The sequence below is a fragment of the Cupressus sempervirens genome, chromosome 2 (genome assembly GCF_028749045.1).
Source record: "Cupressus sempervirens isolate cs-2001-9-10 chromosome 2, ASM2874904v1, whole genome shotgun sequence".
NCBI lineage: Eukaryota > Viridiplantae > Streptophyta > Pinopsida > Cupressales > Cupressaceae > Cupressus > Cupressus sempervirens.
Window position 1 is genome coordinate 28,362,779 of NC_143119.1, and position 18,373 is coordinate 28,381,151.

Consider the following 18,373-nt stretch of genomic DNA (forward strand, 5'->3'; position numbering starts at 1 on the left):
GATCCATCTATGTTACTTCATACTTGTTTTATTGAACATTTTGTTTAACATAATTAGTAATACTAGAGTTATACAACTACAACTAGTACTCTTTATTTTTTTTAATCATATACATTTAAAACTATTATTTTTCTTAGAATTAGACTATATAATTGTTATCACTAAAATAAAAATATAGGTTAAAGAGACCAAATTTCCACAATCAATTGTATTGTCCTGGTTTATTTCTAGATTTGATTATTTTAAGATTTTTACCATAAACATTTTGAATCATAGTACATGATCCATCATCAAGATGAAGAGCAAGAGATGCAAAAAAATGTGATTCATTTTGAGTCACTTTGTTTTGCATCTCTTACTCTTCATCCTGATGATGGATCATGTAGTGTGACTCGAAATGTTGATGGTAAAAATCTTAACACAATCAAATCCAAAAACATACTAGTACAAATATAGATCTCTGATAGTTATATTTTCTAATTTCAAGATCTTCATATTTAACTTGAAGAGTTTCCATTTTTGGACAGTGGAATAGCCATAAGATGGAGCTACATAGCTCATGGCTTTCTCCACTAAATTATATTTTTATTATATTTTTGTCCTTTAAAAATATTATAAGTGAATTTTCTTCTTATTTTTCATATATTTAATAATTTTTCACTTGTCATTTGAGGTAATTTTCTATTCTGAGATAGAGACATCTATCATGTAAGGATGGACAAGCTAATTTTGATCATCCCACTTTCAAAGCTAATTCCCTTATCAAATCAATGAAACTACTTCCAACTAACACCCTAATTTTCTACAACTTGCCATATCAACCATTCACACAACCATCTTCCTCCTACCCTATCATCCTCCAATAGGCTTCATGTTAAGTATCTCTATATCTACTTCAACTCTGGTTGCACCAATGGTTCCCTTTTCCTGAGAGACAAGTGCTTGTAACTGTAACTGCAACTGTTGATTGGTTTGTTGGAGTTGAGTGACCATTTGTCATAATTGTGCATTAGAAGAGAGTGAAATACCCTTTTCAATGTCAAGAACTTCATAAATTCCACTTGTTCTTGTAGCAATTGGGTTAGGGTCATTCTGAACTGTAAGAGCAATACGGAGTTTATCTTTAATGATATCAACCATCGCAAGGCTAGTTTCAGGAAAAGGATGCTCGACATTTATACCTTGATAAATGACCATATTAGTATGGGTATTGGAGTGTTCTTGCATTACTATCTCTTCTTGTTGAGCATGTTCTTCATGGACATCTTTCTATAATTTTATGGTTTCAAGATCCTCTTGTTGATCTTCCATAATGACCTCTTCTTTATTAATCTCAATATTAGTGTCCTCCCCAACTTCTTCACCAAATACTTCGCTGAATTTAGTATCATGGTGTTCAATTCCTTCTTCATTTTGTTGTGCAAGTGGCTCTTCTTCATCGGACATTGGTTTCTTATGGATAGAATCTTCTTTTTGCTATTTTTGTTTTTTATTTCTATGCTACTGGTTCCTTAGCCTTCTTAAAAGTTGGGTGTTCTTTGTTTGGGGTTCTTTTGTTCTCAAAATTTTCATATCACTTACAGATTCTATTGTTTCAACTAACCCTTGCAACTTATTAGGGGTATGTTATTTTTGTCACATAATCATGGGATGAGGGCTAAGTTTCAAGATTTCCTTTAAGCTTTAAGATTTTTTCTTTTGGTCGGCTTGAGGGTTTCAAACACAACTTTTTGGAAGAACTGGCTTCAGGGGTATCATCAACAATAGGATGTTGAGGATTTTCTATAGGGGTCTAATTCACAAATGCATCCCATTCAAGAGCTGATTGAGCTAGGTGAAGGTTATGGTTGACAATAAGCTTAATTAATCCATGGTGGGCCAAGGAATCAACATGCCCCCGATTGTATTGGTCATAGGACCATTTTAAGGAACAAAATAGGTAATAGGGAAAATTAATAAGAAAACCATATCACAAATGTAATATTAAGCAAAAATGGTGGGCAAATACATACTTGAAGCACCCTTCATAGGTGATGCAATGAATTAAGAATTTTGCAACAGAATCCCATGGCTCTGGAAGTGATTTCCTATCTATCTCTTGCCCTTGGACGTTCTCAACCGATTCTCCTCGCTATAAAAATTGCTTTTTGTGAGGCTTCAAATCTGTAACCCTGGATGATGGAGTAGGAAAGTAAAGGTCACCAATTTGGGGTAAACCAGTGATTTTTGCAACTCTCCCTACATTCATAGGAAACTGTAATCCCCGAATAGTAGCATGAGTTCCCTGAAACCTTGAGGAAAATTCTTCGGCTATGGTCACATCAAATCCACACAAGCATTTGAAGAAGGTTGTCCATCCAGCATGAGTAAAAAAATTTAGTGCTTCCTCATCAACATACAACTTATCCAAAGATTTTGGCTCAAAGTGAAGATGTTTTCCCCCCATGTCAAGTGACATAATTTGAAAGGTTTATCATAGTGGAGAATAAGCGAAAAACAATGATGAAAATGAAAAAGACAAGAAATATGAAAGGATTTAGTAACAAGGAAATACCATAAAAAGTAGTAATAATGGCATGATAAATATAATTAGTCGGTAAGGACAAAAGGCTCATGTATAAGTGATGTGGTGCATAATCAGGAATAATAGAGAGGAGCATATAATAAATGGTGTGGAAATGATGACTCAATAAGGGCATATGATAACATGGCACATAACCCCCCCAGCTTAAGCAGCTGATCCATCCCGAGCATGCCAAATAATCATTAAGAAAATAGAATACATAAAATAAAGAAAAAGATGAGAAAATACTTCCTGACATGGTGACAGTGAGGAAGGCGAGGTGAAGGCATTAGCAAATCCAAGGAGATCGTCTCAGCAGATCAGGACAGAGCTGCCAACCACAAAGAAAATGATAGCAGGCATGTGAGGTGGAAGAAAAATCCACCGTAAAAAGATTGGCAAGGAAGCAGCGACCATAGCAGAAAGACTCATGGTAGTGTAGGCCACCGAAAAATGTGAAGTGACATGAGGTCCTGATTGGAGGAACGCCAAGAGAATGGCGACAGGATCTAAAAACTTGCTATTGCAACCAACAAGGAAGAAAGAAGTGTGATAGGAACAAGGAAACCTCCTGTCACAACTAGCACCGATTTGTAGTTTTTTTTTTTTTTTTAAAAATTTATTTACGACACAAGACTACTGAAAGAATCAATTTTCAATCAAGTGCCACTTGGAAGCACTGGCTAACCAGTTTTCACATCCAGGAGGGCGAACACCTACAAGTTGCTGGATTATCCAATTTTCAACAAGTAGTTAGCCAACAATGCCAGAGACTTGGTTTTCATTGTTGGATCTTGCTTCTATTTTTTTAATTTTTTTTAAATCTATAAATAAATAAATATATAATATATGATATATATTATTAATACTAAAGGAGACCAAAGGGAACTATGATGAGTTCCTTGGCAATCTCCAAAAAGAAAGTGTCCTTTGAGAGAGGCCTCTTATATAGCTTCAGATGATGACCATTAACAAGAAGCTTGCAACATTCAGAATCCACAGTACAGAGTTGAACCACACCATTATCATACACATGTTCAATTTCATAAGGTCCAAGCCACCTTGTATGAAATTTTCCTTTAAAATCTTGGAATCGAGAGTCGTATAAAAGTGCCCAATTGCCAAGCTGACAAGAATGTTGACGAATGTGTTTGTCATACCACAATGTTCATTGATATTAAACAAGTTCGGTATGAAGAAATGCCTCTTGACGTAACTCATCAAGGGAGTGGAGTTGGGTTAGTCATTCCTTTTAAGCATTAGAGAGACTCAATTTGAGTTTGAGTGCAGTTCGAAGAGTCTTAATCTTGAACTCAATGGGAAGTAAAACCTTCTTACCATAAACCAATTCATAAGGGGTTAGACCAGTGGTGGTCTTCCACGTAGTACGATAGGCCCACATAGCTTTAGGGAGTCGTGTGGCCCAATCACACTTATGAAGTGCAACAGTTTTGGTAAGAATATTTTTCAGTTCCCGATTAGTCACCTCAACTTGTCCATTCACTTGAGGATGATAAGGTGATGATTTTCTGTGGCAGATCTCATATTCCTTGATTAATGTAGAAATGAGGTCTGAAGTGAATTGAGGTCCTTGATCAGTAGTGATTTTGTGTGGAACACCAAAGTGAGTGAAGATCTCAGAATATAAGAATTCAACAACTTTGGTATCTCTGGCATGCTTTAGTGCAACTACGTCAACCCACTTTGTGACATAATCTGTGCAAACAAGAATATATTCCTTATTTCTGGAAGGTGGGTTAAAAGGCCCAACAAAATCAAGGCCCCATTTTTCAAAGGGCTCAATCGAAAGCTGAGGGTGAAGTGGCATCTCATATGATCGTGTAGGACAACCCATGCGTTGGCACTAGTCACAATGTTGAAAATAATGTCTGTAATCCTTATGGAGCATAGGCCAATAATAACTTGCAGTCAAAATATTGTGAGTAGTCCATTGAGTAGCAAAGTGTCCTCCACAAGGTTCAGTATGACAAGCACAGAGAATGTCAAAAACATCTTCCTCAGGAATGCAGTAGTGCATGATATTGTCAATGTCAGTTCGGAATAGAAGACCATTAATCCAAGTATACTGTCCACTGAGGCCCACCAACTTATGACACTCATGAGGGGATAAGTGTGATGGAAATTTGCATGTAAACAAATAATTGGCAATGTTGGCATACCACGGACTTTTGGCAGAGATTGCAAAGAGGTGTTTTTCAAGGAACAAGTCATCAAAAGGAACAACTTCATTAGCTGACTGAGGTATCTGAGAGAAGAAATCTGCAACCACATTTTCTTGACCAGGCTTATCAAGTATAGTGATATCAAATTCTTGTAATAAAAGCAACCATCTAATGATCCTACCAGTTACCACAGGTTTATTCATCAAAAATTGAATTGCTGAATGATCAGCATGAAAAAATACCTTATAACCAGTAATGTAGTGCCAAAATTTATTAATAGCATAAACAATAGCTAAAAATTCTTTTTCAGTTACCGTATAGTTTACCTCAACACCAGTGAAATTCTTGTTGATGTGGTAGATTGAATAGAAGAGATTCTCCTCCTTTTGTCCAAGTACTGTTCCCATTGAGAAATCAGAAGCATCAGTGTGGATATGGAATGGTAATCCCTAGTTAGGACCTCTAAGAACAGGGGTAGTTACTAACTTGTTCTTAATGGTTTCAAAGGCCTCTTGACATTCGGGGGTCCAAGTGAAAACAACATCTTTAGCTAATAAGGCAAACAAAGGAGAAGCAATTTTACTAAAGTTCTAAAGGAATCTCCAACAGTATCTAGCGTGACCAAGGAAACTTTGAACATCTTTTTGTGTCGAAGGTGTGGGGAGATCTTGAATTTTTTGGATCTTTTTGGGATCAACCTCTATACCTTTTGATGAGAATAAATGACCTAAGACAATTCCTTCTGTCATCAACATATGACATTTCTCATGACTTAAAGATAAATTAGTATCAATACATCACTTAAACACTTTCTCTAAGTTATCTTTGGCTTCTTCAAAGGTATTTCCATGAACAATAAAGTCATCCATATAGACTTCTACACAATCATTAGCTAGATCAAAAAAGATGCTTAATACTTCATGTTGAAATGTCACAAGAGCATTACATAACCCAAAGGGAAGAACATTGTATGCAAAGGTTCCCCATGGACAAGTAAAAGTAGTTTTTTCCAGATCTTCTGGGGCAATGCGAATCTGGTTGTAACCACTAAATCCATTGAAAAAGGAAAAGAATCGCTTCCCTACAAGAGTATCCAAGACTTGATCAATAAAAGGTAATGGAAAATGATCTTTCTTAGTAGCCTTATTAAAAGATCAATAATCAACACAAATACGCCACTTACCATTTTTTTTTGGAATGACAACCAAGGGAGATACCCACCTACTATCCAAAATTGGATAAATAAATCCAACATCCAAAAGTTTTTGGAGTTCCTCTTTGACAATATCATGCAAGGTAGGATTGAGTCGGCGTTGCAGTTGTCGAACTGGGCGACTCTCCTCCTCTATATAAATGTGATGGGTACAAGTGTCAGGATGAATATCATGCATGTGTTGATATTCCCATGCAAAAGCATCTTTATGCTCTTTAAGCATACTTATAAGATCCTTAACTTGAGCTAGTGTTAATTGTGGATTAACATTAAGGGTACGCCCAGGTAGGATTTCCATAGGTTCAGATGAGGTAGGTTTTGATGATGTTTCTAGTTTTTCTAAAGATAATAATGGACTATACAAACATGAATGTGGTAGAAACTGATGTAATGTGAGGAAGTGCTGAATGGATCTAAGATTGCCAAATAAAGGAAAATTCCCAAAATGACAGTCAACAATCGCATGAGAAGGAAAAACCATAGTTTCTAGGATATCATTAAGCTCATACCTATTCTGAAGAAAATTTACTAAAATGGCCTCATGAGTTGGGTCTTCAAAATACTATACTTGCCCAATGGTAAGGACTGGAATACAATCATCTGAATCACTGTCGACCCAGGTTGGATCCTCGGTATCTAGTAATGGTTGAGCAGGAGGATATAAGGTTAATTTTTTTTTTTCACCATTAGAAATAACCATGTTACCTAACCAACAATTAATGTGGGCATTGGCTACTACTAACTAGGGTCTTCCAAGGATGAGAGGATATCCTCCCAACTTAGCTTTGGGCTTTAGGATCATGAAATTGGTTGGATAATCCCAACTATCAATGGAAAGAATGAAATCTTCTATAACCCCTTCTGGTTTGACTAAGGAGCAATCAGCCATTTGAAGCACTGTAGGAGTAGGTCTAAGTCCCTCTAAGGATAATTTTATTTTTGTTTCATTTGTCATTACATTTATGGCAGGACCTAAATCCACAAGTGTATTAAGAATAAAAATTGTACCGATACTTACTTGGATAACAGGACTGCCAGGATCTACATATTTTGGGATGTTGATATTTCCCAACATTAATTCTGCAAGTTGCCCAATAACCTGAACAGTTTTTGGATCCTTCTTTTTTGGTCGTCTGATACATAGTTCCTATATCATCTTATTATATACTGGTACATCCTTAAGAGCCCGCAAAAGAGGAATTTTGATGTTAACATTGCATAATTCATTTAAAATATCATAATTCATTTAAAATATCAAACTCATGATGTGATGGCTCTTTAGGCTCTAGCTTATGAATGAATTGATTAAGAAAGGGTGGTTCTTTTTCTGGTTCCTCTTCAGGTTCATCTATTATCTCTGTGATAGTAGGTCCTTTAAGAGCTTTCCCAGATCTAAGGTGTACACCATCCAACTCAATCAAGTTAACATGATAGGTGGGAAAATTAGTCACTTCAGTGTGATAGTTTGGTTGAGGAGGTTTATTATTGGGATTTGGATTTGGTTGAGTTGGCATGGATGTGGGTTTAGGAGGTTGTGGTGGATTTGAAGGTGGGTTCGAAGAAGATGAAGCTATGGGAGGAAGGAATTGTTGAGGTTGTTGGTAGGGGATTATTAATGGTGGTGGAGGAAAGGACTATTGTGGAAGGTAAGGTTGCATATATGGTTGTGAAGTTGATATGATGATTGAGGAGGTGGATATGTAGGTTGCGGCCTCCCTGTTTGATGTCATGCTTGTGTACTAGGCTGAAAGCTTTGGGCCCATTGTTGATAAGGTTGGGGTTGTTGATAACCTACATACCATGGGCCTTGGTTAGAGAATTGCTGAGGTGGTCTAGAAAAATATTCATTGGAGAACCCTCGAGGTAAAAATTGGCATCGTGGAGCCATAAAATAAACTGATTCTTCAGTATATTCAATAGGAATCATCCATTCAGGAAGAGGTCATAGCATTGAAGTCTTACTAGCTTCCTCAAGTGATGCTACATGAGTTTGATTATAAGGGCAATCCTCCAATCCATGCTTCTTACGACAAGTTGGACAATATATAGCTAAGGCCTTTTCAGCTTCCTCGTGTTTCCAGTGAGAATACAATGTGTCAATTTGTTTGCCCATATGATTTAATAAGTCAGTTTTAAGATCTTCAAGTAAATTACCAATTTCACACTTGGAAATACCTGATGCATTACCCATAGTGGAAAAATTACTTGAATTCTCGCGAATAGATCGATGAGACTGTGAATAATTCCTGCATATATCACAAATATCTTCAAAGGACATTTTAGAAATATCACCTTTTCCAATCAAATTTAAGGCATCCATGGTTTCATCATGAATTCCTCTTAGGAAAAGCATCTTGATGGTTTCTAAATTTAAATCAGGACGTCGCGAGCATTGTAAGCTAAAGGCAAAACATTCCAAGAAATCTTCAACTGACTCTTCTTCTCGTTGAGTCATGCGAAAGATTTCATCCCATAACTCCTTGGTCTTACAGTACTCCTGATACTTTGATAGAAAAGCATCCATCATTTGGCTCCATGTCCTAATGTCCCTAAGACTCACAAACCATCGTAATGCATCATCTTTCAGAGTAGCTAGAAAGAGCTTTAATTTTTGTGCATCACTTTGATAATCATAGCTATTACAACGCACATCAAATCCAAATAGGAACATATCAGGATCCTCAGAGGTTGACCCTCAAAATATAGGAAGTGCTGAGTGAGGGATATTTTTCATAGGGGCATTATCAAAGGGAGGCTGAATAGCAAATTCAAACATTGTATTATGTTGAACAATTTCATTCCTATTGTTTTCATCATTATTTCCTCCTACATTGTTGTTTTTGACATTTTCAGCCATGAATTCTTCCAAAAATTTGGTTACCCAAGGTGTAAAATATGTTTTAAAGGGTTGTTCCTGGGGCTCTAGAGGCTTACTACACCTAATTTCATATGATTTTGCAAATTGTTTAGCAGTTTTAGAGGGTGTAGTAGGAGGATGAATTGAGAGAATGACTGGATTTTAACTTCACTGCTTGGTTTGGTTTCAATGACTGATGGATTTTTCTCTTTTTGTGATTTTTGATTATTTGAGCTACCTATAGATTCCTTCTTAACAAATCTACCTTGAGTATCTCTAGGCCTATTCATGTAGCTAAATGATTTACTGCAGTGGAAACCAAAGGTACTATACTAAGCAAGGTCAACAATTGCTCAAGGGCTCATTGTTCCTATCTTGACTTATTATATTTTCATGCCTTTAATATCTCTCCCCGACAATGGTGCCAAAAATGTTGGGTAAAATTGAGGTTCACTGGGATAGCCTTTTATGGATATAATTGAATCGAAATTACCCTTACAAATGTCAATTCGAGATTCGTAAACTCATGAGAGATATAACGGCTATTTTCTCAAGGGGTGAAAGTAATAAATCAAGGATTTTATGAATGCAAATTACTGCTTAATAAATTAAACTACCACACATTCACTGCAAATGAACACAAAGCAATTAAGAATCAAATTACTACAAATGAACTTTTAAACACAAAGCAATTAAAAGTCAACCACACCACACATCTGTTGCAAAATGAGTTTTAAGATTCAAATAATACTTTTTATAAATGGATTAAATTCATCTAAAGTTCACACCTTTTAACAATTAAAATATGTATTTATTAACACACCTATAATTAATTAATCACACTCTTTTAGATAATTAATCTCAATGAATGCTTATTGCGAAAGTTGTTGTCTGATTGGAGGTTGGTTTAATTAAGGATTATAATCTGCTCAATTGTGACATGAAGTATGGTAGTGACAGGAGGTTTTTAACTAACTAGTTTTAATACAGTACAATAGAGAGTGTGATGAGTGCAGTAGGAAGTATGATAAAGAAGGCAGAGAATACTATGGATGGCGACAGGAGGTTATGAATATTGGGAGTATTTTAGCTCAATGACTAAAGGGATATGGTAAGGGGAATAAAACAAATGATAGTGTGAGTATTAAGGATGAATGCAGGCGGTAGGAGGAATGTGGTAAACAGTAATAGATTTATGTAATGATAGGATAATATCAAACAATTTCTTTATAACTTATCACAACCAATTACTTCATCAGACAATTGAATCGATAATCAATCGACAAGCTCTGTATAAATTCAATCAAATATATAGCAGACTTCTTGAAAATGCATACAATTAAAACTTGAAAGGAACACACGAAATCAACAATATGAAAATACTTACAAAATAAACTGCACTAATCTCACCAAGTTTCCCAAGAGGGGGCCTTCCTCCGATACGCAGGGTGAGAACTTACTTAAAAGTGTCTGCTATAGGAGTTCTATGTTCTCAATTAAGTATTTAAGGGATGATGCAAAAATAGGGAATTTCATATATTATCGATCATAGGTCTTTTGATTCATATTTTCTTATATAATCTAAAGTGTTTAACCAAATTGACAACTAACTCGAATGTCCGCTGGCCGGTTTCCCAAACATAGACAATAGTTTGTTTTGGCCGCAGGCCATATATAAAAATTTATACAATAGTCTAACTATAATAACATATGACTAAAACAAAGCCATTCAAAACTATAACAAAATGGTAAGTTCAAAAACTATTCTTCCAACTGAATGGCCGACTCTCACATCTTTAGTTCCTGTAGCAGAATAGATCACAATATATCAATATGTATATGAACATCCACTCTTTTCAAGAAATATTTTCAAACCTTAAGACTTTATTAAATGCATTATATTCCTCAATAATTAATGGCATAACAAGGGTTTAGACTGGCTTAAGACAAGGCAAAAGGTATAAAGAGTATACAAAAACAAAAGCAGTTTGCACACCCATCAGTTTATATCTTAGTCCCTCATGGGTTTTGAACCTCATTGAACCTATTTGAAAATGGTCCCATTAGTTCAAGGAGGTTCATATGTTTGATAGGTTTAGTGTTGTAAGACATTTAGTGGTTTCAATGTTCAGAAGGCTCTTGGCTTGGATTAGAATAGTGAGATTCAAAGACTCTGTAATTTAGATTGAATGGTTGATATCAATTTGTGCAGATGCTATTAGATGTCTCCAAGAATATTTAGGTGTATTTTGGTTCATAATAGTCCATGGACCATAAATCAAAATCAAAGTTCATATTTCAAAGGCCAAAGGTTCTGAACATGAAACTAGTGATTCAAAGTGTTGGTTCATTAATCTGAATGTATAGTTCAATGGTTCAAGTTTGACAATTCTAAGTAGCCCATACCATTTCAGAAGACCAAGTCTAGTGATTTGTATCTAGCAATTTGATGATATAGAAATTCAATATGGAGGAGGATATATTGGCATAAAAAATTAATCATCCCATATCCATAAACAACATCTAATCTTCTGTAAGTCTCTCTCCTCCAAAGACCCAATATATGGAGCCATTATCACCATGAGTAGACTCACTCTGCTTAGAAAAATTCAATCAAAACTATTCATACCAAACTAAGTATGCTGAAATATATACCTAGGTATGTGTAGGATCATGGTCAACGAAACTATGGCCTTAATTGGCAATGAAAACTATCAAATTAGGGTTATGTCAACTGGACACATAATTTTAAAGTGGTTCTAGACTTATATCAAAAATTTGTAAGAAAATAATCTATAGGAAATTGAATGTAGTTTCTAAACTATTAGGCCTTATTTGGAGAAAAATAAATTTGATTGGTCAAAAGTTTGGATTTTAATGCAATACTACAAAAATTTAAGGACAAAAATAAAAAGTAGGTGTATGTCTGACCACCTTAAATAAAATCAAATGATAATATTTTTAATATAATTACAGATATAAAAGTAGACTTATGCCTAAATGTGATGCATATTTTTGGGTATTTTTATTTCAAATAAATAATTAAATATGAATTTTCTACTATAACTTTTCTAGAATTAAAAAAATCCAGTGTCTAACCACCATAACTAATTGAAAACTTTACCATTTTTTTCTCTTATACTAGGAAAAGCATAGAATGTGATGCAACTTTTGAATTTCAAAAATGTTATACCATTTTAAAGTTATATCTATTTTTCAATTAGTATGTCAATCAACAATTTACAGTCATCTTCATTAAAAATTGAGTAATAAATGTTTATCAAACTCAAAATTTGACAGCAATTATATTCATGAAATCTTAAGGGTGTTATAAGAAAACCTTTTTCATTTCAATTGAATTTTGATGAAAATAATATTTTTTGAATGTTAGTGAAACCTTTTTCAAACACATTTTTTGAGTTGACCAAATAAGTTTGGTAAATATCAAGCCAGATCAAGTACCCAATTTAAAATCAGGTATCCAATACCGAATCAGATACCCAATATGAAATTGGGTACCCAAAAAGTGGTGGCTAATTTTTTTCAAACATTCATAGCCTAGCCCAAATTTTTGAAATTTGGAGGGAAACCACCCAAATTTTGGAGGGAAACCAAAATTTTGGAAGTGTGGGCATTATTATTATTAACTATTATTATTACATATGATTATGATTATGATTATTATTATATATAGTAATATTATATTATTATTATTATATAGTAATATATATGATTATTATTACTAAATATAAAATAGTTATAAATATGAGTATTATTATAACTAAATATAATTAATAATATATATGATAATCATTATTATTACTAAATATATATAGTAATATTATATGATTATTATTATTATATATAGTAATATATGATTATTATTATTCTATATATTATAGTAATATATTATTATTATATTAAAATATATAGTATTAAATTATTATTATTAAATAAAATATTGTCATGAAATACATTGAAAGGGGTCATAGGTTAACCTATAAGCCCTTTCAACGCATTCAAACCAACTAAATGGGTCTCTAGCAGTCCTAGGGCCCCTAGGCACATATGTTCTCATGAAATCCATCGAAAGGGGTTACATGATAACCTATGTTCCCTTTCGATGCATTCAAACCAACCAAATAGGTCCCTAGGGGTCCTAGGGCCAGTAGGGACATATGTTTTCATAAAATGTGTTCGAAGGGGTCATAGGTTTACCTATGACCCATTTCCATGCATTCAAACCAACCAAATAGGTCACTTAGGGTCCTAGGGCCCCTAGAGACATATGTTGTCATGAAATACATCAAAAGGGGTCATAGGTTATCATATGACCCGTTCTGATGCATTTGAAACAACCAAATAGATCTCTAAGGGTCCTAGGACCCTTAGGGACATATGTTATCATGAAATGCATCAAAAGGGGTTAACGTATGACCCCTTTCGACACATTCAAACCAACCAAATAGGTCCCTAGGGGACCTAGGGCCCCTAGGGACATATGCTATCATGAAATGCGTCAAAAGAGGTCATAGGTTGACCTATAACTCCTTTCAACATCCCTAGGGATCCTAGGGCCCCTAGAGGTATATGTTGCCATGAAATGTGTTGAAAGGGGTCATAGGTTATCATATGACACCTTTTTGTTAGGATTAAACCACAAATAGAAATAACAATTACATGCAAATATAACCAAAATTAGAAAATAACATAACACATAGAAAATAACACAAGACACCAAGATTTAACGTAGTTGACCCAATCCCTAGGTTACGTCCACTAAAAAACAAGGCTGATATTTTTATGATCCAGTGATTATAACTTGATTGCAATTAGTAATAATGGGTCCCTAGGGTTCCCAAGGCCCCTAGGGACATATGTTGTCATGAAATGCATCAAAAGGGGTCATAGGTGTAGATGCTCAAAAATGGTTTGCATCTACGGTTTCATCACTTGTTCATACTAATTTGTCCCATTTTCTCATTCTACTAACTTCGATCTTTTGGCCAAATTGATCATACTTTATCATTTGTATCCTCTTTCACATCAATTTCATGTCATTTCAAAATTATACCAAATCAACTCAAAATCACCCCAAATCAACTCGAAATCACTCAGAATTAGTCCTAATCAACCCAAAACATATCAAACATCCTGAATCAATCATCACCTATCCAATCCTAGGTATTGTTGTGGCTTTCAGTGCCTTGGAAACCTATCAACCTATCAATCTTATCAACCTGACCTTAGTACTATCATGGCTCTCAGTGCTAGGTCAAACTATCATTCATGTCATTCAATATTTGATGTTCTTGAGGCTTTCAATGTTGGATCATGGCATCATCAACCATTTTAATAATATTGATAGTGTCCATCGATGTTATTATGATCAAACCTTTTCAATCAATTTCAATCCTGTAGTATTTACAATGTCAATTAAATGTTACATATTGATCAATTCATGTCATGTGTCCTTGGCATGTTATTAATTTCAATCAATCGATCAATTTGACCATGGCTTTGGTATACCTATAATTATCCTAGTCAATTTTCACTATCATCATCACACTTTCATCAAAGGATATTGTCGCATTTATTTAATCGATTTGGCCAATCATCTACTAATTTTCCCTATAGGATTAAATAACGTATAATTTAATCCTATTATTCTTTCTAATTATTCTTTCTAATTTTCATCCTCAATTAATTAATTTTATTAGTTAATTGATTCATCATCCATAAACCATGGAAAATCTTAATTTCCTAAGTCATATTTCCCATCATTAATTTCATTTCTTACTAATTCTTATTTTGTGGAATAAAAGGATTTTTAATTCAAATATTCCATAAAATATTGCACCATAGTGACAATTGGATATGACACCTCGTAGATTCTCCTTTGACACTTGGCTAATATTTTTCATAATCAAATATTCTTATCCCCTTATGCATGTCCCTATTTGGCTTTAATTGTCATAGATTATTGGCTTTAAGTGGGCTTGAGGTGTCTTATGACGTGTCATAGATTCTCTTCCACATTTAGCTAAATTTGACTTTCATGCATCATAGAATCCTACATTTGTCATATGCGTCATGGATTCTCAAAGGAATCTCTTGCCACATCGCATATCTAAGGGTGAAAAATCCAATGCTCTCATCCTCCATGCCAATTATAAAATGAGCATTCCTCCTCTCATTTTTGGTCCTTATTCTTAAGTCTTTAGGTCACTAATTCTTGAGCATTTTGCAAGTTCTTAGCCTCTTTGAATTTTCACCACTTTCTCTCAAGCTTAAAATCACACTTCTAGTATTCTCATGGCATTATCCCTATCATAGACTTTTGATTCAATATTGTGTGCATTATAGACAAGTTGGAACTACATAATTTGGAGAAGAAAGAAGAACATGGGAGCTACAAATGAAAGAGGGGGTTTCTAACCTTGTGTTTGCTTCTTTTGATTAGTTTGTCTTTCATAGTAGACTAGTGGGTGCTAACGTATGTTGATTGAGTTTTGTGATTTCTCATAGTATGTTATGCATTTAACCTATTTTCTAGTTACTACAATAGGCTATTGTATGAACCCTCTTGATAGATTCAATCCAACCAAATAGGTCCCTAGGGGTCCTAGGGAAACTAGGGACATATGTTTTCATGAAATGTGTCAAAGGGGATCATAGGTTATCATATGACATCTTTTTGTTAGGATTAAACCATGGATAGAAATAACAATTACATGAAAATATAACCAATATTAGAAAATAATATATCACATAAAAAAGAATAAAAGAGACCAAGATTTAACATAGCTCACCCTATCCCTAGGTTACATCCACCAAACAAAAAGTCCAATATTATTATGATTCAGTGATTACAACTTGATTACAAACTATAATATCTTATAGCTCAATACCACCACAAGAAACAATTTTTGCATCACTCACTATAAAACAATCCCTAACCCTAACCCCTTTTATACAAGTATTTTTACCGCTTTAGGATTACAACATATCGACAATAAATTGATGAATATTAGCTCAAACTTTAGTGGAAAATTGGCAAAGAATTTATGAAGTATGTACAATACTTCCTTGATTAGTCACCATAAACTAACAATATCCAACTTTGGGATTGATTAGACTCCACACTAGACAACAATATCCAAATTGAAGACTAATCATGTAGCTATGCCACTATGGCATGAGGCTTCCACTAGATCAAACCCCCCTAGACTATATTGTTCTTGTATTCCTATTCAGTCTAGAAGACCAACCAAAGCTAAAGTGGAAGTCAACTTCTCCCTTGTTACTACCTTTGACAACATATCAGGTGGATTTTCATCTATATGTATCTTGTCCAACTTTAACTATCTATCCTCCAAAACTGACAAAATGAAATGGTACCACAACTGTATGTGTTTGGTCTTTGAATGCAAAGCTAAATTCTTTGTAAGATAAATGGAACTCTGACTATCTATAAACAAATAATTATCCTTTTGAGGGTGTCCCAATTCTTCCAAGAAGGATTGAAGTCATATCATCTCCTTAGCTACCTCTGTAGTAGAAACATACTTTGCCTTTGTATTAGATAAAGCATTAACATTCTATAACCTTGAAACCTAGCTCACAATAGCCCCACCAATAGTAAAAACATCATCCATAGTACTCCACCTAGTATCAATATCCTTTGTCAAATATGAGTCAACATAGCCTTTTAAATTAGTAGTAGAGGCCCCAAAGTGTAAACACTTATTGGCTATTCCTCTCAAATATCTAAGAATCCATTTGACTACATACCAATGCTCAATTCCTAGATGACTCATATACCTACGAATGACTCCCACTACATGTCCAATATCTAGCCTTGTACATACCATATCATACATCAAGCTTTCTATAGATAAAGCATAGGGTGCCTTGGAAATATTATCCTCCTCTTCTTGTGTCTTAGAACACAACTCCTTAGTCAACTTCAAATGACCAGGTAAAGGTGTGCTAATAGCTTTAGCATTCTGCATAAAGAAATGTTGTAACACCTTCTCAACATAATCAGCCTAAGATAGCATAAATTTCCTATTCTTCCTATCTTTAAAAATCTTCATACCAATAATTTTTTTTGCTGCCCCCCAAATCCTTCATAAAAAATGCATGTACTAACTGGCATTTTAGCCCCTTAATATGATCCATGTTAGACTTAGCTACAAAAATATCATCAACATATAAATATAAAATAATGTAATTTTCATCATCCAACCTCTAAAAATAAACACAATGATTTGAATGAAACCTATTGTATCCATGCTAATGGATAAAACTATCAAATTTTAGATACCATGGTTGAGGTGCTTGCTTCAAGCCATATAAACTTTTCTTCAATTTTCACACTAAGTTCTCCTTACCTTTGACCTCAAATCCCTGTGGCTGAGCCATATACATCTCTTCATCCAAATCACCATGAAGGAAGAATTTTTTAACAATAAGCTACTCTAAATGCAAATATTTAGTAACCACAATACTTAAAATAGTATGGATAGAAGCCATCTTAACAACAGGAAAAAATATCTCATGAAAATCAATGCCCTTTTTTAGTGCAAATCCTTTTACAAGTAACTTGACTTTAAATCTTTTCTTACCTCCATCCTCTTCTTTTAAACTATAAAACCACCTATTCTGTAAATCTCTTTTACCTATAAGAAACTTGAATAAATCTCATGTCTTATTCTTTAGCAAAAAGTCTATTTTATTTTTCATTGTAGACTCTGACTAAATCTTAGTATCCACATTCATAGCTTCATCATAACATTCAGGTTCATTGGCACCAGTAAGTAAAATTGAATACAAAGAGGGAGAAAATCTTCTTGGAGATCTAATTTTCCTTGTTGACCATCTAACATTCACTAGTGTGTGTGGTATTTTTTGTTGTGGTTGTTGCACATCATGAGGAATGACTGTATTATCATCTTTTGAAGTATCATCCAGCACTACACAATCATCTTCTTTCTTCTAATGATGCTGCAATAGATCTTTGTACAACATATTGTCATTGAATATGACATCCCTAATTCACTGATGCCATATCCAACAAATACACATTTCTTTGACTTAGCTTCCAGCTTGGTTCTATGTTCAGAATCTATATGAGCCAAAGTTTCACAACTGAAGGTCTTGAGAAAAGAATAACTAACCTTCTTACTAGTCCATGATTCCTCTATAATACCATAGCCCAAAGGAGTAGAGGGACCTCTATTAATCAAATATATAACAAAATTGATAGCCTCTTCCCACATGGATAAGGGAAACCTAGCATGCAACCTCATGCTCCTTGCATGCTCCATTATAGTCCTATTCATGCGTTTAACCACTCCATTTTCCTATGGAGTCCTTGAAATAATTTTTTGTCTACAAATACTATTAGTGTAGCAATAATCTTCAAATTCACAACTGTAATACTCACCACCATTATCAGATTTCAGACATTTTAATTTCTTACTAGTCTCATTTTCAACCAAGCATTTCCATTTCTTAAAATTTTGAAATACATCAAATTTCTGTCTAAGGAA

At 34.2% G+C, this 18,373-nt stretch overlaps 1 protein-coding gene across 1 annotated transcript; it reads right to left on the reverse strand.

The window, feature by feature from the left end:
- Window positions 1–4,427: 4,427 nt before the first annotated feature.
- LOC149570916 (uncharacterized) lies at window positions 4,428–5,153 on the reverse strand. The gene has a single exon (XM_089815660.1). The coding sequence runs from the start codon at window positions 5,151–5,153 to the stop codon at window positions 4,428–4,430; it is 726 nt and encodes a 241-aa protein (XP_089671786.1).
- Window positions 5,154–18,373: the final 13,220 nt, after the last annotated feature.